General features: G+C 35.0%; 1 protein-coding gene across 2 annotated transcripts in view; it reads right to left on the minus strand.

Annotated features, from left to right (window-relative positions):
* Positions 1-3626: 3626 nt before the first annotated feature.
* LOC129434046 (D(4) dopamine receptor) overlaps positions 3627-27700 on the minus strand; it is a 54570-nt gene continuing 30496 nt past the window's right edge. Inside the window, exons 1-4 of one of the 2 annotated variants that reach the window (XM_055192856.2) lie at positions 17921-18618; positions 16029-16141; positions 9159-9760; positions 3627-4433 (exon numbers count right to left, since the gene is read on the minus strand). In XM_055192856.2, the coding sequence (XP_055048831.2) occupies positions 4222-4433; positions 9159-9760; positions 16029-16141; positions 17921-18148 (1155 nt within the window). In that variant the 5' untranslated portion in view covers positions 18149-18618 and the 3' untranslated portion in view covers positions 3627-4221. Of the gene's footprint in view, positions 4434-9158; positions 9761-16028; positions 16142-17920; positions 18619-27700 lie in introns of those variants that run through there. The other variant, XM_055192857.2, reaches the window with a different exon arrangement.

Consider the following 27700-nt stretch of genomic DNA (forward strand, 5'->3'; position numbering starts at 1 on the left):
ATAACTTTTTTAGGATTGGCCTATAAGAATATTTGATAACACTTTACAATAAGGTTGATTAGTTAACATTAGCTAATGTATTAACTAACTTGAACAAACCATGAGCAATACATTTGTTACAGTATTTATTCATCTTTGTTAATGTTACTTAATAAAAATTTAAGCTTTAATTGTTTGTTCATGTTAGTTCAGAGTGCATTAACTAATGTTAACAAGATTTTAATAAAGTATTAGTAATTGTTGAAGTTAACATTAACAAAGATTAATAAATGCTGTATAAGTGCAGTTCATTATTAGTTCATGTTAACTCATGTAGCTAACTAATGTTAACTAATGAACCTTATTGTAAAGTGTTACCATATTTATATAACAACAGTTAGGCTATATATTTTTCAGCATGGCACATTCAAGTCCACAATGACAATAGACTTAAATTATATGGGTTTAAATTCAATTTAATGTAGACTAAAATCTCATGGCATTTAGTTGAATAAAATTAGACTAAAACTTAATGAATTCAGATGACAAAATAACTAAAACTAAATTAAATTTTAGTCAAAAGACTATGACTATGTTTAATCTGTGTTTGTTCTGCCAGGTCAAAATTGTGAGGTGTTAGATTTCTTTTCTATATTAGGAAGTAAACCTCATAAATAAACTTTCTTAGTTTTCACTGCCCAGACCTACAATGTCTCTTTGTGTTGAGGACTAGTGCATCTTTGAGCCAACATTCAGTACGAGTAAAAATACTTAAGTACTTTTAAATTGGGTTACTTTAATACTTTTACTCAAGTTGTATTTAAATTGGTGACTTGTAACTTGTAGTGGAGTATTTTTTACAGTAAGGAATCTGTACTTTTACTCAAGTATGGCTTTCAGCTACTCTTTACACCTCTGCCACAAGGCAAAAAAAAAAACATTTCGCTGGTCAAAAATATGTTTTAAAGTAAAGCTTAATTTAATACTTTTTGTTGTAACCTTCATATATTAACAAAATGTATTTCAGGGGCAACAAATATTTTATTTTATTTTACAACCCATACCCAAAACATATATTTTCTTAGTCAAAAAATATAAAGGTTTGTATAAAATGTATAACCTATGTATATAACTTATATAAAAATATAAGTATATTTTGCAGTTGAAAATATATTTAATTTTAACCTTTTCAAACCTGTTATGTTTAACATACGAAGTATGTGACGTGAATGTAAATGCTTAAAAAAATATTTTTTTTAAATATATTTAAAAATATACAAAATTGCCCAAAAAAATATTGTTTAAAAATTCATTTTTGTAAACATATGCCACAATAAATTTCAGTACATATGTATTTTGTTAATTTTTAGTATGTTTTTTTTTTTTGCCATATGGGAATTCGTAAATTTTTTTTGTTCTGTACATATTCTGTATGAATGAAAACGTATTTAAATTTTTACTTTAAAGTAAAATTTGTTTTAAGCAGAGATGGAGATAAAGAGGCAATTTGACTGGATCTTTAATGGATTGATTAATATTCCTGCCAAAAAAGTACATCAAAACACCTTGCTAAAATAGGATTCCTGTTTCCGCTGCTCAGCTGGTAGAGCATTGCGTAACCGCTCAAAAGAATCATGTGTTCAATCCCCAGACAACACACACATACAGTAGCCTACTGATAAAACAGCTTTAAATGCGCTGCAAGATGTGAGTTATACCCCAAAACCCACAAATACATAAACACCTACCCTCTTCTATGTTTGTGTATCATTTCCACCAGCTCTGTATTCAAATGTTTACCTCAGCAGGAGTGTTTCATCAACAGGAGATCCGATTCTCTTCTTAAAAGAAAGATGGGCCACAGTCAAAGTGTTTCCTGCTGGATGTGACATTTACTTTAAAGCTTGTCTTTATTTCTGGCATTTCTCTACAAGCCTATTCGGGTATGCCAGTAATAAGAGTGATAATGAGGGTTTATGCTCTTTGTGACTCTGTTGGGAAGATTCAATTCAGTTGCTTGGTGAGATAACCCATCAGCAAAACACGAATCGTGTGACTCAGTCAGTGTATGTAGTTTATTTTGGGCTGACCCTAAAATGAATGTTTTTTGAGAGAACGTGCATTACCTAATAATATTACTTTTCTAAAGTAATGAGTAAAGTAATGCATTACTTTTTAAATGTACACATTAATATTTGAGTTACTTTTTTAAAAAAGTAACGCAAGTTAATTTTTAAGTTTAATTAATTCGATTTAAATTACTGAATTAAAGGTGCAGTGTGTAATTTTTAGAAGGATCTCTTCAAAGAAATGCAAAATAATATACAAAACTATATTATCAGGGGTGTATAAAGACCTTTTAAAATTAACCGTTATGTTTTTATTACCTTAGAATGAGACGTTTTTATCTACATACACAGAGGGTCCCCTTACATGGAAGTCACCATTTTGTGCCGCCATGTTTCTACAGAAGCCCTTAACGGACAAACTTTTTAACTAAGTTGTCTCCGACGATGACATGTTTGTCCGGTGGTGGCTATCGTAGCTTTTTTATGCATTTCAAAAGCGAGGGTTGGGCAGTGGACTGAGTCGTTGGTTGCAATTCGCAACTTCACCACTAGATGCCGCTAAAATTTACACACTGCACATTTAAACTAAACGTAGTCACATTATGCACTCTATGCGTACACGCCTGTGTGAGAACCGTTTAAGTCAGAAACTGAGATGGCAGGAGCTCAACATTTTTGTGATGAAATATGCAATTTCTAAATGCAGAACTTTTCAGTCATAAAAACACCTGCAAGGCCTGAAAGAGATCAAGCCTCAGCCAAAAACAGTAGCGCAAAAGTTACTCAAAAGTAACTTTCCATGAAAAGTAACTAAGTAACGCAATTAGTTACTTTTTTGGGGAGTAACTTAATATTGTAATGCATTACTTTTAAAAAGTAACTTTCCCCAACACTGATATAACCTCATGAGCACAAAACACCACAAAAACGAAAGCAAATGCAGATAGATGTCTGCAATCTTACTGTACATGAGATATCTCAACAATACCTGAAGACTATATTTAGATCAAAGGTTTAAGATCTCATAATTATTTTTAGAAACATATTCTAGGACAAAGATAGACGTCTGCATCCGGTTCCTTCTCTTACTGCCTGGCATCTGCCAGCGGTCACAGGTGTGGTTTGACAGCGCTCCATCTTTTTGCATGGAGGACAGAGGATGGATTGAACCCGGACAGACAGCGACTGCCGCCATGGCTTTTTAGAGCATAATAAGTTTTGACGTCTCTCATTTTAAAAGCATCAGGAAATCACTTGGCCCCCGTGCCACAGAAGGACATCTCTCTATCTCTCTTTGACCTTGATGTCACTCGCAGCTGTACTTTTAAGGAAATTACTTTTTAATGTTTTTGGAATAAAAAGCAAACGTGGCATAAGGAATGAAGGAAACATTAGACGGATGACAGAAAACTGATGATGGGATGGAAGGAAGCAAGGAAGAGATGCTCGGTCATCAGAATGTGGAGGAAAAACCCTTGTCATGTGAATCTGATAGACTGCAAATAATTGAAAGTGATGGAATATCCACCTTTATATAATCTCCTCTTTCGGACATCAGTACGAAAAGGTTCTTGTCTGTGAAAAACATTTATTTATCAGATTGCAAGATAAAAAATCAAACCCAGGTCACTACAATCTCCATCATGTGTGACAAGAACTGCAGTAATGGCAAAGTTCACTGTCGTATACTAAACTAATCCACAGACATTGTTTTCGTAGAAAGCCTACGTTGGCCTTCTTTATAAAACACATGCAGAACAAAGCAAAATTAAACAGTAGTTCAGTTGGTAGAGCATTGCGTTAGGAACGCAAGAGGTCATGGGTTTGATTCGAGGGAACTGAACGCATACTGAAAAATGTATATCTTGTATTGCACTATAAATTGCTTTGGATAATAGCATCTGCCAAATGCATGAATGTAAATGTTTCATAATCTAAAAAACTAATTTTGCGGGACTACGGGAAAATTCCTTCTGCACAAATTTCATGAACGATGTCAGTTCTCAAAACGTAAATTTACAAAATTAAATGAGTAAATATAATTGCAGCAATAAGCATACTTTCATAATTATATCATAAAACATGCTGTATTTACACAACGCATTATTATCTGTGGTTTATTCACATTTTTGGGTTCGTTTCGATTGTTCATAAACTGTTAGCGGTTAGCAGGCTAGCAGCAGCTGGGCAGAGTCGGAACAAACTTCCGAAAGAACTTTCTGAACTCCGTGTTGAAGACGGTGTAGATGATCGGATTGAGGGCGCTGTTCACGTAACCCAACCAGGTGACGATGCTTGTGACGCTACTGGGGATGTCACAGTCCTCGCAGAGAGCCCTCATAGTGTGCACTACGAAGAATGGCGTCCAGCAGAACAGAAAGGCACCTGTAGAAGTACAGCGGGTAAAAATGAGAAATTTTAAAATATAACATAGATAAAGTACAAATCTAAAGAATCACATTCATCTCACGACACTGAGTCAACCAACAGCTCACCCCTCAATTTCGAAATGCATAGTGAAGCTACGGTAGCCACCACAGGACAAACACGTCATCGTCTGAGACAACGTAGTAACAAATGACGCTCTATAGATCAGTTTGTCCATTTAGGGCTACTTTAGAAACATGGCGGTGCAAAATGGCGACTTTCATGTAATGGTGTATGTAGATAAAGCCTATTCTAAGGTAATAAAAACAATAGTTTATTATTAAAGGTCTTTATACAATGTATATTATATTGCATTTCTGTCAAGACATCCTTGCACCTTTAAATGTGCCTTTCTGTAGGTCACTACAGTAAAATAATTTGGTGAAACTTAGCATGGATCACCTCTGAACTATTTAAACTTTTCACTTCTTTCCTGGGCTGGGCTGAAGAGGATGTAAAACGTGAAGCAGGAATCTATCCATCCCACCTGCCTAATCTCACGAATTTCCGTCGGATAGTCACTGAATTTTTTGTGCATTTTTCCGTGGCATTCTCACGGATTGGTTACTCAACTGTTTTGTCCCATTTTCTTACCATTTCGCTTCGGTTTAGGGTTAGATTTACATAAAATGACATCCCTACCCAAACCCAACTCTAACCCCAACGCCAGGCGACAATTGTTTAAAGTTTAGAAAATATAAAAGAATAAATCAAAAATAATAGTATAAACCAATAGTTAAAGTGAGATAATAACGCAAACACCAAATCTAACCCTAAACCGAAGCGAAAATGGTTTGAAAATAGGAAAAAGCAGTTAAGACAGTCCGTAGCAGGGCCACGGAAAAATGCGGAGATCCGTGAGAATGGCACGAAAAATGCGCAAAAAATTCCGTGACTATCCCACGGAAATTCGTGAGATCAGGTTGATCCCACTCTCTCCAGGTACCGGAGATACCCCATACATCAAAAAATACATTTCTCTAGACAAAAATATATTTGAAATATATTTGAATGCAAAATACAATATTACCACTAGATGGGGTAAATCCTACTTATTGTCCCTTTAAGCATCCACTGATTCAAAAACAGTAAAAACTCTGTGTATGTTTTGATCATCATTCTGAATCGGATCTCTAACAAAAGACCTTTACAAAAATTCAATTATCTCAGCTTTTTGTTCAAAATTTTGTATTTTTGAAGAAACCTACCCATATATAAGATGTGATAAAAAAAGATCAAATGAAGATAGGATTAAAAAAAAATCCTGAGTTTTTTGTTTGTTTGTTTGTTTAAAAGCAGAGGGTCTGTACTTTCATTTGATATATTGTGTGTTTATATAATTTTTAGAAGAACATTTTCTGGAAGGCTTTAGTCTTTTCTGAAAATCATTAAAAATGCTGCCGCTAGCTGGCAACTTTTTAAAACGCTGGCAGGAAAAGAGTTAAAGGTGCAGTGTGTAATTTTTAGAAGGATCTCTTGACAGAAATGCAAAATAATATACAAAGATATATTATCAGCAGTGGCGGAACTAGAATTTTTTTAATGGGGTGGCCAGGGGGTGGCCAAAGCTACTTCAGGGGGTCCATAGTCCATAAAAGAAAATGACATGTAACCATGTATCAAGAAAGCATAAATGAATCTTTTGAACGCATTAGATGTAAACATAATAAGGGTGAATTTTAAATCTTTCTACTGTATTTCTTACATCTGATTTACTGTCTGTTAAAGGGATTCACCCAAAAATGAAAATTCTGTCATCATTTACTCACCCTTATGTTGTTCTAAACCTGTATTTTATTTGAATAAACACAAAAGAAGATATTTTGATAAATGATGATAAGCACACAATTAATGGTATATCCATTGAATTCCACAAGACAATTACCACACTTCCAGCATATACGGTGAAAATAAATCATGTAGTATTAGCAAAATGTACGACTTCACTTACATCATTTTAAAGATTCCAAGCATTATGTAGACATGACATTTATCTTCTGATGGTATGAAAAGTATTCGTTAAGTGACAGTAATTTTTCTGACGCGTTTTTGAAAAGACGTCACTGATGGAGAGATAACAGAACGCGCATTATGTATATTTTCTTAATTTTGTGAAAAGCACAACATTCAGTTTTATAGACACACAAAAAAATGACACTTAAACGTTTTAAATGATGTATAAATCATATCTGTATGTCCAAAATCAGCAAAGTAATTCAAGTCTCTTTGCGCAGTGATTGAAAAATAAAGAGTTTGCGCCGTGACTGCAGGGAGGGTTAATATTCATAATGTTTGTTTTTAACAATGTACTGCGCTGCCGCACGTCGAAAATAAACATAGCTTAGATTAAGTGAAAGTAACGCATAGATTAAGTGAAAGTAGCGCATTAAATTTGGGGTGGCACACGGGGTGGCCAGTGACATGTCAAGGGTGTCCAGTGCCACCCTGGACACCCCTCTGGCTCCGCCACTGATTATCAGGGGAGTATAAAGACCTTTTTATAATGAACCGTTATGTTTTAATTACCATAGAATGAGATGATTTTATCTACATACACAGAGGGTCCCCTTACGTGGAAGTCGCCATTTTGTGCCGCCATGTTTCTACAGAAGCCCTTAACAGACAAACTTTTTTTACTAAGATGTGTCCGACGATGACATGTTTTTCCGGTGGCGGCTACCGTAGCTTCTCTATGTGTTTCAAAAGTGAGGGGTGAGCAGTGGACTGAGTTGTTGGTTGCAATTCGCAACCTCACCACTAGATGATGCTAAAATTTACACACTGCACCTTTAAAGGGGTTATAATAATATTAACAAGTATGGACACAGATTTATTTAAAGGTGTACTTTTTGTAAGGGTACCAGACCAGTGAGAGTATGGGCCATTTTTGGTGTTGTGTGTGGTGAAAGGTGGCAATTTATAAATCTGTGTCCAAATTATAGTTTTTTTATTCACATTACCCATTTAATAAATTCAATTAGTCATATACTATATTTGCCCTTGAGTGCAACATATAGTCCCTGACGTTTAAAGTTAATGAGATGAGATCTCTTCAAATAAAAGCAGAGGAAAACTTTCGCATCTCAAATATTTCTCCTGCAAAAAAACTCAACAAATGTACCCAAACCATGATTATTTAACTCATATGATCCACATCTTTACAGCTCTATAATCAATATATTTTAACAATTTGTTCCTTTTTTAATAATCAATTTTAGGAGAGACATCTGAGACTAATATGAAACACAACTGAGAACTCCATTAAATCTCCTGAGCTATGAAAAAGTAACCACTGACCATCAACACTTTCCTCCGGGTTAACAGTTTGCCTCTACTACACATTATCGGTTTTGAGATGGGATTGGATGACTGGTCATGTGCATTATGGGTATCCTGACCCTCGATTGCCCCTCTGTTTTCCTTCTCAAGCTGACAATAATTGCCCGGGGCAGAAGAGATCAGCCAGAACTGTCAGTACTGTACCGTCTGATCTCACAGAGTTCTCACATCATCGGCAACCCGTCAAGAGGATAAGAGTCTGTCTTAAAGTGACAGCTGACCCAACACCGCCGACTGGACTGAAGTGCGGCTTACGTCATAATCCCATTGGAGGATTGGTGAGGAATGATTAGCCAATCAGAGCTAAAGCAGTAACACATTTCAGCACATATGGCGTGTCTGTACAGTAAATACTGTACTCGTATCTTACTGTACCTCTTAAGACATGGAGGCAGAGGCAGAGATAAACACATTTATGCTTTGTTGCCTTTGTAAATTAAAGGTGCAGTCTGTAATATTTAGGATCTCTTGACAGAAATGGAAAATAATATACAAAACTATATTATCAGTGGTGAATAAAGACCTTTTTATAATGAACCGTTATGTTTTTATTACCTTAGAATGAGACGTTTTTATCTACATACACAGAGGGTCCCCTTACGCGGAAGTCGCCGTTTTGTGCCGCCATGTTTCTACTAGTGCTGGGCAAAGATTAATCGCGATTAATCGCATACAAAATAAAAGTGATTATTGGTATAATATATGAGTGTGTGCTGTGTCTAATTATTATGTATAAATATATACACACACATTCATGTATGTATTTAAGAAACATTTACATGTTTATATATATTTATTTATATTTTTGTATAATCTATATTAAATATAAATTTTAAAAAATGATATATAAATAAAACAATTCTGAAATGAATATATGAATGTGTGTGTGGTTAAATATACATAATAATTAGACACAGTACACGCACATATATTATGCAAAAAATCACTTTTATTTTGTATGCGATTAATCGCGATTAATCTTTGTCCAGCACTAGTTTCTACAGAAGCCCTTAACGGACAAACTTTTTTTACTAAGTTGTCTCCGTTGATGACATGTTTTTACACTGGCGGCTACCATCGTTTCAAAAGTGAGGGGTGAGCAGTGGATTGAGCCGTTGGTTGCAATTTTCAACCTCACCACTAGATGCCGCTAAAATTTACAAACTGCACCTTTAAATGACAAAATCACAATGAATCTGATTCTTTTTATTTCCTTTGTCTATACTCTTACACTTGGGTACAAGTTTAATTCTCTATAATGCTTATAAATGGCTAATCCAGTACATTTGGGTTTATATACAGAGATATGATTTCCTGTTAACCAAAAGAAACAATCACACGTACCTACTACAACAGGCAGCACCCTCATGGCTTTCCGTTCCCGTCCGTTAATCTTTGCTCTCTTCTTCTGTCGGTTCCGGTTCTGATCTTCATTATAGCTCTCACCGGGGTACGCCAGCATGGACACTACTCCGTCTTTACAGTCCGCCTGGTATGGACTGTCCGAGTCGGGATACTGGTCCTGATCCAGCTCATCCAGAGACATATCAGCGAGGTCTTTGTCGATGATGGGCGGTAGAGGAGGCGGCAGTCCGGACAGGGGTTGCAACGATTCTGCTTCCTGGAGTTTTCTGCAGGCCTGCATGCTGCTCATCAGCTTGGCCTTTCGCGCCTCCTCCCAGTTCCTCAGCCCGCGAAACATCCCACAGTACAGCAACAGCATGATGGGACAGGGCACGAAAAACGAACAGACGGAGGAGTAGACCACGTAATTGTTGTCCTCCAGCTTGCATTCGCTGTGGTCTCTGTTGGGGACGTCGTTGATTCCGAACATCACCGGCGAGGCCACGGCCAAGGCTAAGATCCACGTGGCGGATAGCAGGACAATCTGTCGATGGTCCACATGTTTGCGGTTGTAATTAAGAGGGATGGACACAGCGATGAACCTGCAGTGAATCGTACAGAAGATTGCATTCAACAACAACACAACACTGGGGCAATAGCTTTGGAAAAATATTTAACACCATCAAAAACGTTCTTGGCCCATACAGACACCTTCTGTTCAGCAGTAGCTAAGCCACTGGTTGAATGTCTTATTCACTTAGTACGGTTAACCTGATAATGCCTTTATTACAAGTGCTAATAAGATAAAATCACTTCGGTCTCTTTTAAAATGTGGACACGATAGTGGTTTTGCATTGTGACATTATTTTCATAACACTTAAAGGCAGGGTGCACTGAAAAAAATGATTCATTCAATTTACTTAATTTTAAAGGTAAGTGGTTGCATTCAATTTATCTAAGCTACATTTAAACAAAAGTTTTTTATTTTATTTTTTTCTAATTGTTTTGTTTAAATGTAGCTTAAATACATTGATTGCAACCACTTACCTAAAAAAATCATTTTTTTCAGTGTGCATGATCTCTTAAAGCCAATGTTGACATTTGAAATCACCTAAACAAACACGCCCTTACCCCAATAAAATCTGGACCTTCTTTTGATAGACCCGCCCCACACATACACAACCCAGGCAACAATGTCGGTTAGTAGACACGCCCCTTACTGCTGATTGGCAACAAGTGTGTTTTGGTACTCGGCCGACTCACTTTTCCAAAGTGTTTTTCAAAAAACACGCACCTCGCCTTTAAAGGGATAGCTCACCAAAAAATATACATTTTGTCATCTTTTACTCACCCTCAAATTTCTTTGTTTAGCTGAATACAAATGAAGATATTTTAAAGTAAATTTTGGTCGAAAAAAATAATACTACTGTATGGAAGTGAATGGTGCCCCAGATCTGTTTGGTTAATATCTTCATTTGTGTTGAGCAGAACAAAGAAATTTATACAGGTTTGAAACAACATTTTAGAGTAAATGATGAAAGAAATGCCATTTTTTGTGAACTATCCCTTTAAGCACATTAATGAATTACTGCTACTGGGTTATTTACAGTTCAAGTGTTGTGTTCACTTTTAAAGGGACACCACTTTTTTGAAAATATGCTCATTTTCAAATTAATCATTTGATTTTTACCGTTTTGGAATCCATTCAGCCGATCTCCGGGTCTGGTGGTACCACTTTTAGCATAGCTTAGCATAACCCATTGAATCTGATTAGACCATTAGCATCGAACTAAGAATTTCAATATTTTTCCTCATTAAAACTAAATAAAATCATGATAAGCCCATTTTCAGTGGTTTTGCATTGTGACATTATTTTTATAACACTTAAAGGCGGGGTGCATGATCTCTGAAAGCCAATGTTGACATTTGAAATCACCTAAACAAACACGCCCCTACCTCAATAGAATCTGGACCTTCTTTTGATAGACCCGCCCCACACATACACAACCCAGGCAACAATGTGGGTTAGTAGACACGCCCCTTACTGCTGATTGGCAACAAGTGTGTTTTGGTACTCGGCCCAACTACCTTTTCCAAAGAGTTTTTCAAAAATCAGGCACCCCGCCTTTAAAGGGATAGTTCACCAAAAAATATACATTTTGGCATCTTTTACTCACCCTCAAATTTCTTTGTTCAGCTGAATACAAATGAAGATGTTTTAAAGTAAATTTTGGCCGAAAAAAATAATACTACTGTATGGAAGTGAATGGTGCCCCAGATCTGTTTGGTTAATATCTGAATTTGTGTTGAGCAGAACAAAGAAATTTATACAGGTTTGAAACAACATTTTAGAGTAAATGATGACAGAAATGCCACTATCCCTTTAAGCACATTACTGAATTACTGCTACTGGGTTATTTACAGTTTGTTCAAGTGTTGTGTTCACTTTTAAAGGGACACCACTTTTTTGAAAATATGATAATTTTCAAATTAATCATTTGATTTTTACCGTTTTGGAATCCATTCAGCCGATCTCCGGGTCTGGTGGTACCACTTTTAGCATAGCTTAGCATAACCCATTGAATCTGATTAGACCATTAGCATCGTGCTAAAAATAACCAAAGAATTTCAATATTTTTCCTCTTTAAAACTAAATAAAATCACTTTGCTCTCCTTTAAAATGTGGACATGATAAGCCCATTTTCAGTGGTTTTGCATTGTGACATTATTTTTTATAACACTTAAAGGCGGGGTGCATGATCTCTGAAAGCCAATGTTGACATTTGAAATTACCTAAACAAACACGCCCCTACCCCAATAGAATCTGGACCTTAGCAACCCAGACAACGATGTTGGTTAGTAGACATGCCCCTTACTGCTGATTGGCTACAAGTGTGTTTTGGTACTCGGCCCGACTCCCTTTTCCAACGTGTTTTACAAAAAACACGCACCTCGCCTTTAAAGGGATAGCTGACCAACAAAATATACATTTTGTCATAATTTACTCACCCTCAAGTTGGTACAAACCTGTATAAATTTCTTTGTTCAGCTGCTCGGCCGACTCCCTTTTCCAAAGTGTTTTTCAAAAATCAGGCACCCCGCCTTTAAAGGGATAGCTCACCAAAAAATATACATTTGGTCATCTTTTACTCACCCTCAAATTTCTTTGTTCAGCTGAATACAAATGAAGATATTTTAAAGTAAACTACTGTATGGAAGTGAATGGTGCCCCAGATCTGTTTGGTTAATATCTTCATTTGTGTTGAGCAGAACAAAGAAATTTATACAGGTTTGAAACAACATTTTAGAGTAAATGATGACAGAAATGCCATTTTTCGGTGAACTATCCCTTTAAGCACATTAATGAATTACTGCTACTGGGTTATTTACAGTTTGTTCAAGTGTTGTGTTCACTTTTTAAGGGAAAACACTTTTTTGAAAATATGCTCATTTTTACAGTTTTGGAATCCATTCAGCCGATCTCCGGGTCTGGTGGTACCACTTTTAGCATAGCTTAGCATAACCCATTGAATCTGATTAGACCATTAGCATCGTGCTAAAAATAACCAAAGAATTTCAATATTTTTCCTCTTTAAAACTAAATAAAATCACTTTGCTCTCCTTTAAAATGTGGACATGATAAGCCCATTTTCAGTGGTTTTGCATTGTGACATTATTTTTATAACACTTAAAGGCGAGGTGCATGATCTCTGAAAGCCAATGTTGACATTTGAAATTACCTAAACAAACACGCCCCTACCCCAATAGAATCTGGACCTTCGCAACCCAGACAACGATGTTGGTTAGTAGCATGCCCCTTACTGCTGATTGGCTACAAGTGTGTTTTGGTACTCGGCCCGACTCCCTTTTCCAAAGTGTTTTTCAAAAAACACGCACTTCGCCTTTAAAGGGATAGCTCACCAACAAAATATACATTTTGTCATCATTTACTCACCCTCAAGTTGGTACAAACCTGTATAAATTTCTTTGTTCAGCTGAATACAAATGAAGAAAAAAATAATACTATGGAAGTGAATGGTGCCCCAGGTCTGTTTGGTTAATATCTTCATTTGTGTTGAGCAGAACAAAGAAATTTATACAGGTTTGAAACAACATTTCAGAGTAAATAATGACAGAAATGCCATTTTTCGGTGAACGATCCCTTTAAGCAAATTAATTAATTACTGTTACTGGGTTATTTCAGTATGTTCAAGTGTTGTGTTCACTTTTAAAGGGACATTCCATTTTTTTGAAAATAGGCTCATTTTCTAGCTCCCCTAGAGTTAAACATTTGATTTTTACCGTTTTGGAATTAATTCAGCCGATCTCCGTGTATGGTGGTACCACTTTTAGCATAGCTTAGCTTAATCCATTAAATCTGATTAGACCATTAGCATCGCGCTCAAAAATGATCAAAGAGTTTGGATATTTTTCCTATTTAAAACTTGACTCTTCGTGTACTAAGAACGGCGGAAAATTAAATGTTGCAATTTTTAGGCAAATATGGCTATGAACTATACTCTTATTCTGGCGTAATAATCAAGGACTTTGCTGGCGTAACATGGGTGCAGCAGGTGCAATACTATTATGCAGCGCCCAAAAATAGTCCCCCTGGTGACTTTCAATAGCAGGGGACTATATTCGGGCACTGCGTAATATCATTTTATACACATTTTATACTGTTTTACATCTGAGAGTGCCGTCCTGAGCATACAGTATATCTTATTAATCTCTCCAGAGACTTTCTGCTGAGTCTAACAGATCAGCAGGTGGATGTTGAAGACATGCAGTTGACCGAAACTGTGTAAGACTGTGAGCGAGAATCGAAATAAAACAATCACTCTCCATGAATGTTATTTCATAATTTCTTTAAAAACACCTACAATTATGACCGCAGCCTGATGTGAACATCACACCACCCAACAAATAAACCAGACTGTGCGCAATGGCACTAGCGTAAAATCAGTGTACTGTTTAAATTGCTCACATTGATGCCATCTCACGCATCATGCAGCGCTGGGCTGGGAGGGTTACATAAAAAAGTATCCTGTGATACAGAGACACATTACAGACCAATACATTTGCATTTAACTAACAAAGTTTATATAAACATGTTAAAGGTGCAGTGTGTACATTTTAGTGCTATCTAGTGGTGAGGTTGTGAATTGCAACCAACTGCTCAGTCCACTGCTCACCTCTTGCTTTTGAAACACATAGAAGCATACAGAAGCTACTGTAGCCGCCACCGGACAAACATGGCATCGTTGGAGACAACTTAGTAAAAAAGTTTGTCCGTTAAGGGCTTTTGTAGAAACATGGCATTCCCAAAATGGCGGCTTCCATGTAAGGGGACCCTCTTTGTATGTAGATAAAACGTCTCATTCTAAGGTAATAAAAACATAACGGTTCATTATGAAAGGTCTTTATACACCCCTGATAATTTAGTTTTGTATATTATTTTGCATTTCTGTCAAGAGATCCTTCTAAAAATTACACACTGCACCTTTAAGCTGGTTAGTAAAGGAAAAAGTGTCCAGCTCTGTTTTTTCAGCCACTTTTGTCTTTATTTGATAGACAGTACTGGATCGGCAAAGGACCTTGAGTCGGGATTCAAACTCAGGTCGCCAAAAGTGCTAGAGCACTCCTTTTATGCCATTTAAAAAGTACACACCAGAATGTACCTCATGAAGTTTTACCTCATTTTTAGACACCACACCTCATACAGTAGCTTATCATTCATAAATGTGAAAAATAGTTATATTAAAGGCGGAGTCCACGATGTTTGAAAGCCAATGTTGATATTTGAAATCACCTAAACAAACACGCCCCTACCCCAATAGAATCTGGACCTTCTGTTGATAGACCCGCCCAACACAGACGCAACCCGGCAAGGATGTCGGTTAGTAGACACGCTCCTTACTGCTGATTGGCTGTAAGTGTGTTTTGGTAGTCGGCCCGTCTCCTTTTCCAAAGCGTTTTTCAAACATTGTGGACTCCGCCTTTAAAAACAGCTGAGTGATTCTCACAAAATCCAGTGTCTATTCTCACGAAATTCTTGTCCAGCATCAGAATTAAAAAAACTTAAAGCCATTTTTTTGCACATATAAGATTAAGGTCTGAACTTACTATAACCATTATTTTTAGAGGATTTAAAACATACTTCCTATAAAATTATTTCGATTTTTTAGATTATCATGATCAAAAATTATCATTACCGCAACATGATATTACATTAAACATATGCATTTACAAACTCATTTTTCGGTAATGAGAACTAAAAAGTTGTCTAGGTACTATGATAAACAAAATTTTACCTTTTATCTGAAGAGAAAAAATAAGAACTGCTTACCTGGTAGCCATCTTGAGTGTCACAGTCAATTATGTCCCTTTCAACATTTTTTTATACGTTAGTTCCTTGAGGGCTTAAACAATGATTGAAAATTGTTGCGGAGGATGAGAACATTTTTATATTCCGTATTATTGTCTCTACATTTACCAATGATCACCAAATAGCACATGTTTCTTTACTGTAAACATGTATAGTATAACATGCACTGAAGCTTTTTATTTTTTAGATTTTTTAATTATAAATATTTCCATGTCAAAGAACCCAAATCCAGTCATAGACACGTTGCGGTAATGAAATTTTTCTCCTTAAATGTGGAAAAAACAACAAAATTGGTTTGTATGATGTCAATAGAAATCATGTGCAAAATAGTACATGAAGAGATGTTTGTAGCTGTATGCTTCTTATTTTGCATTTACTTTTTTTATCAAAATGTTTCATGACACCTCATAAGTCTAATTTCGCGAGAATCACCCAGCTGTGTCCAAACCTTTAACTGGTTATGTTAATGTGTAAAGACTCACCTGTCAATGCTGATGGCACAGAGGTTAAATATAGAAGCTGTGCAAAGCATCACATCCATAGTCATGAGTCCATCACATATAGTCATATTTAAACTCCAAACTCCATCCTGAAACTGAGAGATTGACCATTCAGTAATCACAGTCTTAAAATTTCATCATTGACCAACAAGCAACACCAAAGGAACATGCTTGCACTCCTAAAATGAAGCTACAAAAGGTTTTTCACAGTTAGAAAAACCATTTTGGTTCCCCTAAAAATCTTTCAGTAAAAAAACCCAAAACGGTTTCCACTACAAATAACCTTTAGTAAAACAGAAAGGATCTTAGGATGTCCACGATTATTTATGGAACATTTACCCAAAACTATTATTCTATGGCACCTTTATTTTGAACATATATACTGTATAGATTTGGGTGATATTTGAAAAAAAAGTTGCTAAGTATTGTACGTTTACAAACCGTTCCATCATCCAAACCTCTGCACTCTTTCACCTCCTCTGAACCTCCTCCGCCGAGGACCACAGCAGTGTTTGTGAACCTTAATATCCCTATTAGCGGCTTGGCATTGTCACAACAACCAAAGCCAAATACACACACACACCAAATGCTCTCAGACGGATGTGCATTTGAGTAGCAGATACACATAACGCATAAAAAAGAGATGCAACATCAGAGAGGAGGATTTAATGGCATTTTAATTATTGGCCTGTAGAAGAGGACAGATTCTTAATTGCTTTTTGGTAATGGCCTCTCTCCCATGCCAACGACCCACATTGGCCCTACAAAGTGGAAGCCGTGAGTCCGTGGTGAATTTTAACCAAGCGGAGGTTGGCCCACATGAGGATGTTTCAAACATGTCCTTGGCCTAAAATGGTTTCCAAAAACTGTTAGTCACCTTGATATCCCAGTTGGGGGACACGGTGACCCAACGCCTCGACTTTGTACTGGAATGTCAATCTGTTGTTATTTCGGAGGCCTCTTTGGGCACTCCAGTGGAAACCTTGTGCCCGCACCCTGGGGTGATGCAACAATGTGTATTGTGCGGTGTGTTTATGATGTCTGGTTTTGGCAGAAACAAAACTGCAGATTAATGCAGTTTTCACGCGAGGGGAACAGTTGACCATTGAGGGTGTCAAAGTGCAGTTTTAAGGAAAATGAGAAAGCATTACGATTTATGAAAGTATCTCATGTATTCTGATTATATTTCAGAATAACAGACTTCCCTTGTAAAGAAAAAACTGTTTGGTTTCAGACAGATTAAATTACAAGATTAGCTGGTTTTAGATGTCAATCATTTCTTTATAACTACAATAAAATGCAATAACCTTGCCGATTAGTGTTTTCAGGCAAAAAAACAACATTAAATGACCAAAAGTTACACTGGCGTAAATTAAGGTGCTTAAAAGTTTTTTTTAACAGCAATACAATAAAAGAGCCATTTTTGGTTCCCTAAAGAACCATTCAGACAAAGGGTAAAAAACCAAAATGAAGCACCTTTAGTATTTTTAGAAGTGAATTAAGCTTTACCAAACAATTTAAGATGCACTGTAAAAAATGTCTGTAGAAATTACAGTATTAATGGGTATTACTGGCAACTAGCTGCCAGTAACTTACTGTAGATTTTACATTTATGTTATTTACTGGCAACATTTAGTTCAAAGGTAAATGAACATGAAACATTTTTTGACTTTATCTTCTACAGTAAGTTACTGGCAACCAGCTGCAAAATTACAGCAAATTTTTTAGAGTGTGATAATCAGGAAAGCTGGTCTACAACAGTGCATTTAAACTATAACTTTTATCAATAACTATGCACCCTGGGACTCGAATCCATAACCTTTGCATTGCTAATGCAATGCTTTACAAGTGCGCATCAGTATAGTGTAACTTACCTCCGCGTAAACGAACAGCGGCAAAACCAGAACAGCCAAGAGCAGATCAGCAACAGCCAAACTGACTATGAAGTAGTTGGTTGTGGTTTTCAAAGCTTTCTCCTTGTAAACGCTCAAGCACACCAGAACATTCCCACAGATTATACAAATAATCAATACAATCCCGAATATGAGTGCTGGGAAGTTGTAGTTCGTGGTGTGGTTGGGTATGGTGTGGTTGGCTGGCATGTCTGTCTCTATAATAATCCGTCATCTGGCAATACTTTCATAAAACACACAGCATTAAAACCAGTTTCTTCTTTGGCATAATTTCTGAATCGATTCCCGGTTTTCTTCTGGCATCCGGATGAACTGCGCGCGTTTCCGCTCGGGTCCCGTTATTTAACCATAATCACAGACTTGGATAACTACATTAAGACCTTGAACCGTTGTTCATTCTTCATTATTTTGCCTAAAAGTTTTCCTGCGCTGATCTCCGGCTTGCGTTTCTATTTCCATCCACCTGCGCGCGGCGTCTTTAAAGCAGCTTAGTGCGCGCGTTATTGCGCGCTATTATTACCGACCGCGGCGTTTCATTAAATTATCGCAGTTATTGAAAACGCTCGTCTTTATAAACACATCACTCGTTAAAGTTGATGAATACGGCTGCGAATAAAGCTCGTGACGCGCAGGGTGCCCGCTGGCATCTCCAGACTTTACGCGAGATTCCCATGGAGTGATAATCTCTCCACGCGTGACGGTGGGAGTGACATTTACCATGAGTGGCTGAGGCGATCACAGGAATGTTTATTACAAAATAAAATGTTTATTGCTTGCAAAAAACAATGCGTAACCACTGAAAATTCAGCCAGAATTAAAAGAAGAGCATGTAAAGTTTATAAATGGATATTTTAATATATAACTTATATTACTTAATTATAAAATTGTATTTTTATAAAATTATACACATTTTAACACATTTTATAACAGTTTAATATATTTTATTAACTAACATTGTTATGCAGTAGAAATATAATTAAAAAATATAGAAAAATGTGTTTTATGTAATACTTTCTAGAGACTACAGACATACTTTGCACATAATAAACTATGTAATTAATTAATAATAATTAACACAATATTGATATTGCAATACTGTATAACAAAAAAACATCTTGACATAAATTTGATTTGATTGTAATTATGATTGGGATGTCCCTTAAAAAAGCTTTCATAAGTGACTCAGAAACCGAACAATACTTATAAGAGTTGTCATCTGGTTTCAAATTCAAGTTTGCATTCAAAAGTACATTCAGTCAACAGGACTTGTCTCGTGAGCAGGCATTGAGAGAGACGCCCGTGTGTCACTGTGTATTGTGCCATAATCTGTTTATGGATTATCTGTGTAGATTTCATCAGCACAGCATGACAAATCTTTAAGTAAGGCTTTGACCTTTCAAGGTCCTGTAGATGAATAAAGGAGAGTTGACCTTTTAGGTGAAAAATGCCTGCTGGTTTGTTCATTCAGACAAATTATTCTGAAATATTGAGGTACAGTTGATGTGCCAAACAAATAAGATGAATGAACTTCACTTTTGAACGTTCTTCCCTTCAGATGTTTTATATCTTGGCTAAACAATGTTAGAAAGAAATATACAAACCAATTCTATCAAGCTACAATTTAGTTATAGTATTGAAAAAGTGCACTTTAATATAACGTCTTGTCTCATAGAAATCAATTGTAAGAGCATTGCTGCAAGCAAACAGACAAAGACACTGAAAGTTTCACTTTTAATTTGGAAAAAAACAACGATTTGGGCTTTAACGCACAGTCAACGCTGATTTCCCCGTGGTTACAAGATTGCTGAAATGCAGACAGTCAAACAACATTTAAAAGCAAAATAAATAATGATTCTTGCATACATGATCGCACTCTTATTAAGTATTTAAGATTTTGTTTTTGTAATTGCATTCATTTATTTTTCAAAAATGTGCTATAGCGGCAGGAAAAACTGCTGATCAATACTTTGTAGTGTCCAAAAGTGAATCATGTGTCTTTTTGGGTCTATGCCCATTTGATGTTACTACACATTTGGGATGTTTGCACGGTAAATCATATTTATTTTTCCGTATGTGTGTGTGTGTGTGCATTAAAGTTGCATTACCACACATATTTAAGATTTCTGTCTAACATTGCTTTAACTTTAGTGAGACGGAAAATATATACAATTCTGTATATTTAACATATTCATTCTGAGCTGAGCGTCCTGCTGTAGAAATGACATCATGAATAGTTAAGCTGTTATTGCTCGACCTATAAAATCATCTTTTATCATTTATGTCGAATTTAAACAATCCCGTTTCATTTCCCAGTCCTCATTAAAGTCAAATTAAACCATAAACAGCCTTTTAATAAAAACACTCACTGTCAGCGTAAAACGTTATTAAATCTTGATTTTAGTACGATCTCAGACAGTAATTGAGTCTTATGTTTAAAGCTGAGTTATAGTGAAGGCATTAAAGCCAAACAACGGATTAATTTAAAAATGATTAAAAACACTAACACAAGAGATGAAATAAGATGCATTTATTTAAAACTACTTAGACGCCATTAAGGGATCAGTCTGTGTGAAAAAAGGAACAAAAGCTGGCACTGGGGTGGTACCCTTTCAAAAAGAGTGCATCTTGGTACCTTACAGGTGGGTGATTCTCACAAAGCCATTGAAACACCATGGCACTAATGATTTTAGCTTTAAAATGTGTAATATAGTAACATTAAAAAGCATCAGAATTAACACAACACTGTGGTCTACCTTGCACAATGTGTGATTTCAACATAAGAATTTATAATTGGACTTCTCATTACCGCAATGTGTCCGGCTGTGTTTGAACATGCGTTATGTTGTAATTTAATCAAATTAACACAAAAATATTAAGAAAAAAAAGAAATGGATGTTTTGCTAGACTACTTTAGATGACAGAAAAAATATTTACTGAATATTCATGTATAATAATAATGAGGAAAAATTAGGAAAATGATGTGTCCATTCCTGATGTTCTCATCCTCCGCAACACTTTTTGAGAACAGTTTAAGCACACATACAGAATTTTAATAAAGTTTGATTTTGAGTGACCAAGTACATGGACCAGTTACTTCAAGATGGCTACCAGGTAAGATCATTTTTTTACAGTTAATTTGAAATATTGTCTTGTCAGAATGCTTACACGACATTTTGATTATCATTACCGCAACAGATGCTTATTAAATGTTAATTTAATTAATAGATGCATAATACTTTAATTTTAAATGCATGTGCAGAATCTCCAAATTATGTTCTTTCAGGTTTGTCATGTCATTTTGAAAATATGTCAGTGTTGATGTTTTCTGACTGTTGCGGTAATGAGATTTTTTAGGACTAATTTTTTAAATTATATTACAAAAAGTGTTAAATGATAAGTAAAAGTTTTTAAATTAATGTTCCCATTTACTCCAGACTTTGTTTTCAATGTCTGGTGGGAAAAAAAGTAAATTTAAGCAATTTCTACATTTCCATGCTTGACATTTTTAAAACCAAGTTTTCGTGAGAATCACCCAGGTATATATTAGTATCTGTACCCAAATAGTACAAATCATGACCTTTTAAACCCTCATAAAACCCAATTTTTTGCGGGGGTAAAAATGAACCCAGAGATTAAAAGAGTGATAACAAAAAATATATACATTTTGATATAAATGATACAAATAATATATCATTTTTTGTTTACTCCCTATCTATTCCTCCTATCATTGGTAGTGGTTGAGGAGATTCCCCCATTCACATGTTAAGCGGTTTGAGTGCTGCAGAAAAGCGCTATATATATGTAACGAATTATAATTAAATGAATTATTATACATTAATGCTGTGTTTTGGGAGATATAATGTACTTTTGTAAATTATAAAATACAAAATAAAAGGATTTTTTTGCATTTCCTATTCATTTTCAATTGGGGTTCTTTTTACCCCCAAAGGGACTATTTAAGTAACATTTTTATGCCTCTTTAGAACGACCGAATCAAGCCCAGGTTTTTTTTTATATGAATCTTGACAGATTGTCTGGAAAAGTCACAAAATCTTATTCCACTGAGATGAAGGGAAACATGTTTTTGAACTAAAGAAAAGTGGCTTGGGGTAAGATTGACCCCAAGGGTCTTATTAGGGCTAAAGGGTACCATCCCAGTGACATGTTTTGTGGGAATCAAGCATGCGTCATCCGTCAAGCTGTTGTAGTAACAGATCACCCTGTGCCATGTGTGTTTGTGTGTATCAGATCACAGATGGCTGATGCCACCCGTACAGCTGTTGTCGGATGACCACGTGTATTTTTAATGAGATTGGTTTGGGCCGGACAGGGCAGTTATAGGACAGCAGGAGGGAATTACGGGTAAATGGCCGGGTGTGATACTATTCAATGATACACACCAATATTGAACACCAACAGCTAAGGCTTTGTACAGACTTGAATGAGGTGCTTGCCAGCCTGTGCGCATGCACAGAGTTTAGCTTAAGAAGCCAATGGTAATGTTGATGTCAGGCTTAATTGTTGGTCAGAAATATGTGGTTTATTTACATTATTTTAGAAATATCTGTCTTTTTCTATTCATGTACAGTAGATGGTTTAGGGATGAGTGGGGCACAAACTAATGCAGGGTTAATTGTAACTGGGTGATTCTCATGAAATCCAGATTTTTTTAAAAGCCCTTGAAGCCAATTTTTTTGCACATATAAGATTAATGTCCTGAACTTACTATAAACATTATTTTTAAGAGGATTTAAAAAATATTTCCTATAGAATTATTTACATTTTTTAGATTGTCATTATCAAAAATAATCATTACCGCAACATGATATTACATTAAATATATGCATTTACAAACTCATGTTTCGGTAATGAGAACTAAAAAGTTGTCTTGGTACTATGACAAACATTTCAACTTTTATCTGGAGAGAAAAAATAAGAACTGCTTACCTGGTAGCCATCTTGAGTGTCACAGTCAATTATGTCCCTTCCAACAATGTTTTTTGAAATGTTAGTTCCTTGAGGGCTTAAACAATGATTGAAAATTGTTGCGGAGGATGAGAAAATCGGTCTTGGACACATTTATATTCCTTATTATTGTCTCTACATTTACCAATGATCACCAAATATCACATGTTTCTTTACTGTAAATGTTGATAGTATAACATGCACTGAAGCTTTTTATTTTTAGATTTTTTATTATAAATATTTCCATTTCAACCCAAATCCAGTCATGGAGACGTTGCGGTAATGAAAAATTTCCCCTTAAATGTGGAAAAACAACAAAATTGGTTTGTATGATGTCATTTGAAATCATGTGCAAAATAGTACATCTCTTACTTTGCATTTACTTTTTTTATCAAAATGTTTCATGACACCTCATAAGTCTAATTCGTGAGAATCACCCGGCTACTTTACATATTTATACAAGGCTGAGCAATCTGTGCTTTTGGCCTTTTCCTCTTATTGTCAGAAGATCTCCTGTGAATTTGTGAAATGTTTTGATGTGTTTTGGTTAAGATATTGAACAAAGAGTGTTTTGGAGGCATAAAAGTAAATTTCTTGATCTTATATTTTTTTTCGATTTCTGAGTTGGATGTGTAAGTCACCAAATCCAACCCTATATTATTTTAATCACTGTCTTGTTACCTAAAACATAACAGCATTTTAAAACATCAGCAACTCCTAGTAACTGATAGCTGGGATTAAAAAATATTTTTACACAGCGGGGTTAGTTGTCACATTTGCACTCCTGTCACTTTCTGTGTAATTCTATGATAACGGTAGATCCCACAAACAAAGATTAAGTGTTCATTTGTAGCAGATATCTGTGTGTTGTTTGTGTAAAAAAATTATTAATCTAACTTGAATATTTTTTGAACGATGAAGCCAAAAATCATAACTTTGTGCCCCGCTCTCCTGCAAAACTGCCCAAACATGACCACCTAGCGGTCGACTTCTCTAAAGGGGAAAAAAAACCTTGCAATAAAAGAAACAATATCAGTTCGAATCATTCTGGTACAGTAACCGTCGTTTAATCCATCACATCTCCAGCTGTCATCACAATTCATCTTTACAACCTCACACGGCTCTCACCAGGGTCACGGCACGCTCCAGCATCATCCTGACTCATACCTGACACTTTCATTCACAACAATACTGTAATTACAGCAGTCTATCAGGGTTCAGTAGAGTAATTGTGATTTATAATTTATTATTGTATCATCCGAATGCTCTGTAGTCACCTACAGAAACAAATGTATTCAATAACCTGAGAGGAATGAAAGAGACGCACATCATCATGATTCCCTCATTAAAGACAATCTGAGACATCAATCAAATTACAGCAGACATCAAAGGGTTAAAAGTATATGGCTGTGATTGATGGCAGAGTTAATGCAAAGATAATAGCAAGATTGAGCACTGCTATATATATGAATAGGGGACAATGCAATGCTCAATATGGCTGCTTTGGCGACAGAAGTTCCGCCTTCCAGTTAAAATGACCAATCAATAAAGACTAATGATTAACTGTGGGAGGGGCTCTGTACAGAATTATGTATGTGAGGTGCTTGCCAGCCTGTTTATGCACAGTAGCTGAAATGACCTCGATAAAAAGTGTTTTTAGAGTAGTTTGAGCTTTCGAAATACAGCTGATGTCAGGTTTAATTGTGATTTTAGCATGCGATTTTTTTCTGTTTATCTCATTTAAGAAAATGGGACTTTAGACTAGTATGACTCAAATAACAATGCAAATATGACCGCCTGGTGGTGCGACTTCCCTTAAAAGAATTTAAATAAAGTCAATGTGTTTAAAAAAGATAAAGTGAAAAACTGGAAAGCACGCTTTAGATAAAAGCATCGGCTAAATGTGAATGTTATTTAACACAAAGGTTTATTTCACATCTTTAAAAATATATTTTAGTGCTGTCAAAAGATTAACTGCGATTAATCGCATACAAATTAAACGTTTTTTGCATAATTTATGTGTGTGCACTATGTGTAATTATTTTATATATATTATATATAGAGAGAGAGAAAGAGAGAGAGAGAGAGAGAGAGAGAGAGAGAGAGAGAGAGAGAGAGAGAGAGAGAGAGAGAGAGAGAGAGAGAGAGAGAGAGAGAGATTTTGATATAATTAATATTATATATAAAAAATATATAAATATTTTTTTTTCTTAAATGTATACATGTGTGTGTGTGTTCATATATACATTGCAGACACAAATATATTATGCAAACACAAACTTTTATTCTGTATGCGATTAATCTTTTGACAGCCCTAATATTTATATATATAAGATTAAAGTATAAGATTAAAATGTATTCTTATGTATAAAATATAAAATGATAAGTATATTTTTGGAGCTGAAAATATATTTAATTGTAACCTTTATGTTTACAAGTTTATTACACAAATTTTTCTTTCAATGCAATGTGAACAGAAATGCTTTTAAAGATATTTATTTTTTAAATACATTTCATAAAATGTTCAAAAATATTTGTTGAAAAATATATTTTTGTTAATATATTTCAAAATATACTTTTGCCAATTTTGATATATATATATATATATATATATATATATATATATATATATATATATATATATATATATATATATATATATATATATATATATATATATATATATAACACAAACTTTTATTTTGTATGCGATTAATCGTGATTAATCTTTTGACAGTCCTAATATTTAAATATATTATGATATATTTTATATTATAAATATAAATAAAATATATACCTAAATAAAAATTTTCTTAGATTCATACATGTATGTTTGTATTTAAATATACATCATATATACACAAAGTACACACACATGTATATTATGCAAACACAAACTTTAATTTTGTATGTAATTAATCGCGAATAATCTTTTGACAGCCCTAATATAAATATATATTTTAAATATATGCTAAATTCATTTTGTAGAAAGTAAAGCTTAATGAAATATATTTTTGAATTTGAAAATAGATTTAGTTTTAACCTTCATATATGAGAATATATTTCAAAATGTATTTTAGGGGCAACAAATATATTTCTTATTTTACAACCCATATGGCCAAAAATATATTTTTTCCTGGCCAAAATAGATACGTTTGTATAAAATGTATAAAGTATAAGTGTAAAATTCATACGTATGTATAAAATATAACTATAAGTATATTTTTGCAGCTGAAAATATATTTAATTTTAACCTTTTCAAACCTGTTATGTTTACAAGTTTGTAACACAGATTTTTCTTTCAATGGGATGTGAATATAAATGCTTTAAAATATATTTATTTTTAAAATATATTTCATAAAATGGCCAAAAAATATATTGTTGAAAATTTTATTTTTGTAAATATATTTCAAAATATATTTTATTTTATTGCATATATTTATTTATAATATATTTTTATTGAAGTATGGAGTATCGAATTTCATAAAAGTTCACACCAGGCCTGATGACATTACGAGATGAATAAAGGATAATAAAGGGTGTGCGTGGGTGATTTTGGTAACCGAGCAGTTGGCTAAAATCATGATGTTATTTACTCTTGTCATAAACTATTAAAGCCTGTGTTTAATCTCAGACACGTAATCTTTCCTTCCTCATTGATTTATTAATGATCACATCAATATCAAACGCTCTTCATCTGTGTGCACCACCAATTAAGGAAGTGAACGCCGTTTAACTTTATTAGCACGAGCGCACACGTGAGGTCATCAGATCGAGTGGAGGAAACGCTAATGAGAAAAGTAAATAATACAGCCAATAAAACTCTGTTTGACATCTCCAGATCGATGATTTTAGGGGTACATAAAGCCTGCGAATTTTAGAAACGCTAAACGACTGCTGGGTCCTAACTGGAGCATCAAAATTTTTTCTTGTCTTTCTCCACTAAACGTTTGGTTTTTGTCTTTGTAAGGTGTTGAAATGTCTTTTCTCACTAGTCTGATGAAGGCGTCCATCCTTGCCATCTTCGTCCTGCAGTGCGCAACCGGTCTTCCAGTTCTGGACGGGTCAGATCAACTTCCTTTAACTTCTACAGAGAAGCATCTCTCATCTTATTGACGTCTAGAAATGTAACCCTGTCTAGGAAATCCAGCTTGAAGGCTCATAATCTAATGATGAGATGAGGAGCATGAAAGTTTGATTTATTTCATTGATCTTTGACATGATCTTACTCAGTCAATATTAAAGACATCAAAGTTATATTTACACAGATTGTTCTTCATGTAGGATGATTTGATGTAAAAAAAAAAAGATTTTCAGCTGGGGTTTCACAGACTAGGTCACAATAAGAGGAAAGTTTATATAGCTTAGTTCAAACTTACAGGTGTTTCTGTAGCTCAACTTATTGTATAAAATTGTATAGCAATGCAAAAGGTGATGGGTTCGATCCCAGTAAAAACACATTCAGCTTGTGATGCACTGTTAGTCGCTTTGGATAAAAGCGAAATGCATAAATCTGAACTCTTGATGATTCCTATATTGCATGTCATTATTATTTCGTTCTTTGCTTTTACGTTTTATCTCTGGATGTCGTAAAACAACACATTCAAAGACATTTGTGTTAATAAAAGTGTGCTGCATGCTTAGTCTGTCTCTAACAGTGGATGAATTAAACATTGACTTCTTATTAACTTCTTTCTTTTTGTTACATCTATCATCATAGATATCTGGATGAGGAAGAAAGCGTCGTCGGATCGGACAGCTTTTTACCCAAAGAGA

This window comes from Misgurnus anguillicaudatus, unplaced genomic scaffold (assembly GCF_027580225.2).
Source record: "Misgurnus anguillicaudatus unplaced genomic scaffold, ASM2758022v2 HiC_scaffold_27, whole genome shotgun sequence".
Taxonomy (NCBI): domain Eukaryota; kingdom Metazoa; phylum Chordata; class Actinopteri; order Cypriniformes; family Cobitidae; genus Misgurnus; species Misgurnus anguillicaudatus.